This window comes from Limulus polyphemus, unplaced genomic scaffold, assembly GCF_000517525.1.
Source record: "Limulus polyphemus unplaced genomic scaffold, Limulus_polyphemus-2.1.2 Scaffold1914, whole genome shotgun sequence".
NCBI classification, from domain to species: Eukaryota; Metazoa; Arthropoda; class Merostomata; order Xiphosura; family Limulidae; genus Limulus; species Limulus polyphemus.
In genome coordinates, this window is record NW_013667524.1 from 211,359 (window position 1) to 218,965 (window position 7,607).

The 7,607-nt window shown below is 29.7% G+C and overlaps 1 protein-coding gene across 1 annotated transcript in view; it reads left to right on the forward strand.

Annotated features, from left to right (window-relative positions):
* Positions 1 to 7,607, forward strand: part of LOC106465339 (protein transport protein Sec24C-like) — a 58,191-nt gene that overhangs the window by 45,427 nt on the left and 5,157 nt on the right. Inside the window, exons 15-17 of the mRNA XM_022393202.1 lie at positions 670 to 766; positions 2,372 to 2,656; positions 5,080 to 5,274. Of these exons, the coding sequence (XP_022248910.1) occupies positions 670 to 766; positions 2,372 to 2,656; positions 5,080 to 5,274 (577 nt within the window). The remainder of the gene's footprint in view (positions 1 to 669; positions 767 to 2,371; positions 2,657 to 5,079; positions 5,275 to 7,607) is intronic.

A 7,607-nucleotide genomic window follows, 5' to 3' on the forward strand; every position in this document is an offset into this window, starting at 1 on the left:
TAAATATATCTGTTATTAGTAACTGTAGTTTGTTGCTATGTAAAAGTTACTATAGTACATTTAGTCATGATAGTTACGTTTAAGTAGTAATATATATATATATATATATATATATATATAAGAAATGGCAATGATTATTGAGTTAGAGAAGTTGATAGCTTATTAGGACTGATTGGATAAAGAACTAGAAATTACATTTGTTTTTAGAAGTAAGTAAACCACTGGTGTTGAAGTCTAAACTGGTAGAATTCATTAAAAATATTGATTTATTAGGAAAACTTTTTGCATGATATGAGAAACTTATAAACTATGCTTTATGGGGTCATTCTAGAATTTTGACACATGAAATTACTAAAAAAATGCACAAAACTGCCAAATGGCTAACCAAATTTAGCTAATTTAGAATAAAGTTTAAAGGCATCATATCTATCAAATATATGAAAAAAAAAGACAATAGTGCACCAGAGAGTTTCCAATTTTGAAAATTTTCTGGGAGAACATTCCCCCCTGGCTTTACCTAGCATACCTGGATTTAAATTATTTCAGACTATTTGTATCCTTGTTCAAAGTTATTCCTTTTTTTTTGGGGGGGGGGTGATCTATATACTTGCCTGTTACCCATTTTATGTAGTAAAAATATAGAAAGTAAAGCATTTTTTATTTCAACAGACTGAAGTAGATGGCAGAAGGTTTCTAGAAGACTTAAAACATTCTGTAAGGAAGACTGTTGCATTTGATGTGATCATGAGAGTTAGAACAAGCACAGGTAGAATATTATGGCATCTTCTGAATTTCATATGGCCATTATAAGAAATTTATTACATTGGCCACAATTGTCTGGTTAAAAAAAAATCACATATATGTATATATATAAATTCTTCTTTTTGCCAATTGTTGAAATAAATGGCTTTTACTTGTATTTCTTAATAGTATAAATATATACTATGTTGTTGTTGCTTAGGATTCTTCTATAGTAGGTGTCTGTGACTTTTTAGCGATACATTCAAGGATGAATAACCAGCACACACTTTATTTGTTTTCAAATATATATATTCCGAACAAGTTAAACGTATGTACAACAAAGTCTTCACACTATAGAGATTACAGGCATATCATAACTACTATTTATATATATATAGTTCTCTTCTTCTTATCAAAATTCTGCTTAGGCCTATTCAATTACTTTAGAATTTCATTTGACAAGTCACACTATCTTCTCTATATCACTATCATACTAGTATTTTGTGTGATTCACTTACAGTTGTGGCACAAGTTACCATAATCCGTTTGGTCTTCTTTTTTTCTGAAGATCCTCGTTCCTTTTGTCAAAGTGTACCCAGGCTGATTCAATTACTTTAGAACCACCCTTTGAGTAAAATTATTATTCTTATCTTTTTTATACTATTAGTTTCACTCTAACATATTAAACATTAGGCCTGTGTCTACAGTACTTCACACAGCCATATTCTCTTTTGCTTTTATCTGTCTATTGTTGTCTGCCTGCTGCTTCTCGCTGGTCTCATGCTATTTATAGCTGTATGACATAGTCGTATGGCCACTTTCTATATTCTCGACACCAATTAGTTATTAACAAAACCTTCTACAATCGTCTGCTTTTAACTCGTGTTATAACAAAACTTAAAAATAATCAAATATTCACTCACAAATATAAATTAATCACTAATATTTAAACCAGTCTTTAATATCATGACGGCCACATCTTGTCATGGTAGTACATGTAGTGTTATTGACAAATCTTCAAAAGAATATTAGGAATATATTTATTCTCAATAGCAATAAGCTTTCATTGAGTTTCTTGTGCAGTTGTGACTAGTCTTGAGTATGCTTATGTGAAACCTCTAAAAATATCATATCATAATTTTATTCCTTTTACAACATCTTAATTTCTGGCAGTGTAAACTGTTGGTTTGTATTGAGCTATTCTGAAGAATATTAATTAAGTAAAAACACAGTATTATCTTTGTTTAAATCATTTCATACTTGCATGAATTTGTTTTGTTTTTGTTTACCTAACACAACAGTTTTTGTACTTGTATCCTGGTACAGTGATATGAACAAGAAAGTTCTAATTATTAGCCTAAAATAGTTAACATTTCAATTCTAAAGTGGAAAGCATTGAACCAGAAAATGAATTTGTCTGTTATTTATTCATGGTATTTCAGACAGTTTAGCCTTCTTGTATTTTAATAATAATGAGTTAAAATTTGAATATGGTGCAAATTAGATGTCATTTCATGAATTTGTCAGTGAAGATGGGAATACATGTGATATTTTATCTAAACGGTAAAGGATTTACAGTGAAACTTTCATTAATCTGATACTGAATACATTTTTTGAATTTTTTTCTTAGGCATTAGACCTACTGATTTTTATGGACATTACTACATGTCCAATACAACTGATGTTGAATTAGCAGCAGTTGATGAAGATAAAGCAATCACCGTGGAAATTAAATATGATGATAAACTGCCTGAAGAAGATGGAACCTACATCCAGGTTGCAGTGTTATATACTAGCAGTGGAGGCCAGCGTAGGCTTCGTGTACACAATCTTGAACTTGGCACATGTAGCCAATTGGCAGTTATGTACAAAAATTGTGAACTTGATACCATCATCAATTACTTTTCTAAACAAGGTATTAATAATTTAAATATGTACACACATTTAAAACTTAAAATTTAGCTTTTTGAAATCAAATTTTTTTCAGTGCATGTAATGGTTCTTCTCTCTGTATGTTTAATAAGCTTTATTACTGGAAGTTGTTTTCAAACTAAATTTGGCTGTAAAACAGATTCAGTACCATTTGCATATACCAATATACCATAAAAGTATTATTGAATATAATTGATATATTTTTACTTTTTGAATACAAAAGTAATTTTGAACAGTCCTAATGACATTGCTTGTCACTTAATCAAATTTGTTTGATTTTCCATTTCTATTATTGGATTTCTTATACATTTCTGATTTATCTTAATTATACATATACAAAAAGTCTCAAAAATATCATATAATAAGCATATACTTTTTTTTGCATTGTCCCCATTTCTTATCTAATATTAAAAAATATTTATATGGAGTGTTTTTAAGGGGGTCTCAAATGAGTAAAATTACAGTATTCATTATCTTTGTTTAAATTATTTCTAAACAATATTTATATATACACTTTAATAAATCTCTTTATTCAGCACAGAAGATAATTTTCGAGCTGTAGTTGCTTGCCTTTGTGAAAATGAAAATTACCTGAAATTCTGTTTGCTTAATAATATTCTTTGTTTTATTTCAATGTCACCAACTTCCTTCAAGTTATGATTGCATCTAATCTTAATCTTTAACCTTCTAAATAGAAAAACTTTTTAAGTTCAAACAGATAATAGTACAAACCATTGGCTTGATTACTTTTCATAATCATGACCATTAACAGTAACTTATAATATATATATATATATATATATATTTAAAGTGAAAACTTTTGGAATGTAATCAGTTGAATTGAGAGATTTATTTAATTAATGTTTTAAGTGTGTGTGTGTGTGGTATTTGTGTTGTCAGAATAACCCTTTCCTTACTAGGGGACTGTCACTGATATCCTCTGATTTGTTCCTTTTCATTGTGAAAATATTTAACCAAATACTATGGAACTTTCTGCTAACTTGCTAATATCTACTAATATTCTGCTTTAAAAAATTCATGGAATTTAATATATAATGTATAATTCTATAATTTTTAGGTAGTGAAATTTCAAAAAGTTCGAGACACTGTTTTGAAAAAAAACATTTCAAATGCTTTCTTTCTTTTTAGAATTTAATTTTTTTACTGTAGAATAGCAAGTTACAATAAATATATTTCTTTAATTTTAACTTAATTTATATTATATTTCTTTTGATACCTTATTTTGCTTACTGCAGTAGTAGCCACTTCTGACTATAAATAATAAAAACGTAGCAAAAACTGACAAAGATTTATTGGTGATCTAGGACCCCACCTTCCAAAAATGTGATAGGTTAGGTATTGGGATTTCTGCTAACCAATATTCTTGGTGAAGATTAACTGGTATATAATAAATATAATTTTATTTTCAATGAATAATAAATTATTTCATGTGTTTTGTTTGAATGATAAGTTTAAAAATAATGTTCAATAAATAAGGATTTCGGTCAACTGAATATTTTGCCATCACCTACTGTACTTGCTAAACGTAACTAAAATTACCTGATGTCTTGTCATAGAAGAAAATTTATATAGCTTTCAAAAATAATTTAACAAAAAAATAGTTCCAGAATGTCTAACGAAACTGCAAAACAAAATTACAGATATTTGATTTTGTTCCTAAGTAATCTAAATTTACAATAAAATTCACTTGTGTATTTACTTTACATTGACCTAGTTTGTAATCTGCTCTATCCAATGGCATTTAACCATTGGTTCTAGCAATTTTCAGATCTGAGCTAGATCAGTAATTGTTCAGACCACATGCTGTAACATTGTGATAGGATTAACTATGATAGGCTGTAGTAATAAAAATTACTAATGGAGGAAGAAATCCACATGAAAAATAAAACATGAATCATTGTTTTCTATGGATGATAGTTTCTTAACAAACATAAACCTGTAGTTTGGGATGGGGAGAAAAACTACAAAAAAAATCAATAAATGCATTGTTTACAGATATTATTCCTCAAAACTGTGCAGAAATGACACTTCAAACATTTATGAATAGCACTAATTAAATGTACAGAATGACAGAATGTCAGTTTTAAAATATTTTTGCTGAAAATTGTTGAAAGAGAGTTTGTTATTATTTTTACTTAAATTTCGAACTTTTGTATGTAGGTGTGCTCTTGATATCAGCTAAAGGTGTTTACTGGTCTTGATAGGGTTAAGAGGTTTAAAAATGAGCTATTAAATGTCAGTTGGGTATGGGGTTTAGAATTGAAGAATTATTTACGAGTTAATCAGATCAAGGTGTTCAAAAATAAAGAGGTATTAAGTGTTGATGAGATATATTTTACTGAGATACTCAGAAAAACTTAATATGACATCTCTGTGAACTTCTAGGTCTACGAATGGTGATGGAGCAAACTCCTCGTTATATTAAAGACTATTTCATCAACAGAAGTGCACAAATGTTGGCTACCTACAAAAAAAGCTGTGCCGACTATTCTTCACCTAGCCAGTTCATCCTGCCAGACTGTATGAAGTTGTTGCCACTTTACGTCAACTGTTTAATTAAAAGTGATGCTTTATCAGGAGGTATTTCTGTTGTTTTTTAATTATTAAATTTGTAAAAAAGTGAAATGAGAAAGAAATATCAAAATGAAATTCTTGAAGTCATGTATGCTGAGATTATATTATTGATATTGGGGTTTGTTTCTATTAATGCAGTAATCAGACAACTTCAATAGATTATTGTTGTAAGATTAATGACTTTTCTTAACAATTCTGAATGCACTAGACATTTCTATCATGCTGTTCCTGCTAAGATGTTTCAAGAAGGATATTACAGACTACTGGAACGATGAACATTTTTGGATATTGTGAATGCTAATTATAGTTATTAGACACTTCCTGGTGATTATGTAAGGTTCTTAAGTATATTATACAATCTTTTAGTTGTACAAAAGCAAACCACTGATGACACAAGACCATTCATGGGTGTCACAACAGATTCACACACATTTCTTGAGTGTTGTGATGGCAAATTAGCTTATGACAATGAACCACTGTTTGGGCAACCTTTTAAGATATGTCTTAGTCTTACTGACATTATTTATACTTTCTGGGCGATTATGGCAGATTCACAGAAACGTTAGACTTTCCCTGGAAGTTATGAAAACAAACTAACAACATTGGGTGTTAAAAGAGACTCCTAATTCTAATGGGTATTCATTAAGTGAAATTGCAGTAAACAAACTTTTTTAGAAATTGCTATGTCAATGTTACTGCAGATATACCAACCATATTTCCCTAGGTGTTATGAAACAAAACCTCCAATGTTAAATCCTCATTAAATGTCATGACTGTAAACTATCCTTTCAGATGCTTTTGGACAGTTTCATGTAGACATTTACATGATTGGGATGTTTTATGACACACTTGATTGATATTAGATAATCTCTGAAGGTAATGCAAGATTCACACCAAGACCAGAGACTATGATGTTAAAGAAAATTTAGATATTCAACACATGATTTGGCTAAAACATTAATATCAGATGTTCCCTGGGTGTTATAAAAGACTGCAACAAAATTATATAATCTGTAGGGAGAGTGAAAGTCTCTCTCATCAACTTGAGGCATATAGCTTAGTGTTTTGTGTACTGATGTAAATGTTTTAAGCTATTGGCCATAATATGGAATATTTACCAGAAAGAGTTAACTTAGAAAAGTACTTCTAAAACAGTCTTGCACTTTTATCATAAGTTTCTCTGCTCTACACGAAGTTGACATAGCATAAATATTTAATTGTTTGCTTTGTTTTGGTTTACCATACACCAAACAAAAGTGATTATTACAAAGTAAATATATTTGAAAGTCAGTATATGAATCCATGATCTAACTGTGAAATGCAAAGGACTGTTATCCTAGGAGGGGCATTTTAACATGGTTTTATCTCAGGTGTACATTTCTATATTTTGTATATCGTGATACTTTGTGATTAAACTAACACATGATAATGAAGATACTTTCTGGCAGTTGCTAGAATACTATAAAGGTGCCTGCATACCTTAATGGCACATGAAGTTACATTATGGTGCTTACTAACAAATTCTAATGGTGTCTGAAGACACCTTGTGGTACTGCTACACATCACTGACATGTGAAAATGCTTTCTGGAAGGTATTTGCTAGCACAATCTAATTTAACTGCACAGAATACATTAAGCACAAAAAAGATTTCCACATTAGAACTTTCATTGAACCAGTAACAAAATCATCTCTGAAACAAAAGCTTACAATCATGACTATGTGAATACTTACAATAGGTATTAACCGAGGGTAAAAATAACTTGCACTGCAAGGCACATCCATACAAGCAACTGCTTGCATTTCAAAACTACGATCATCTGTAGATATATTAGGCCCTGAAAAAAAAGTGTTCATCTTTAAGAAAAAATGCACCAAAAACATGCCATTATTGTATGCTAGTTTAATCGCAAAGTATCACTACATGCCATTATTGTATGCCACTATTATCGTAAAGTACCTTCATGTACGATTAAAGAGCATTACAGTGTGCTAGCAAGTACTACGAAATATCCTCATTTCTCATTAGAAGCTTTATTTTTATAATTTTAGTACAAACACTGTAATTAGATATTAAAGTAAACTACCATGTCAGATGTGTTATAAGTAAATGAACCATGGAGGCTCTTTTAATGGTTTTCAAATGTGACTTGTTAGGGGTATGATAATTTTGGTAAATAATTCTAAGTGTTATGAAAGGTTATCAGAATTTGGAATATATTAAATTACACAGTATTGTATATGTTTGTGCTTTGTTGTAAAAACATAGCTTTAAAGTCTTTTAATCTTTTTAAACTCATAAGTTGTTTCATATATAAATACCTCTACTAAAACCTTTCTG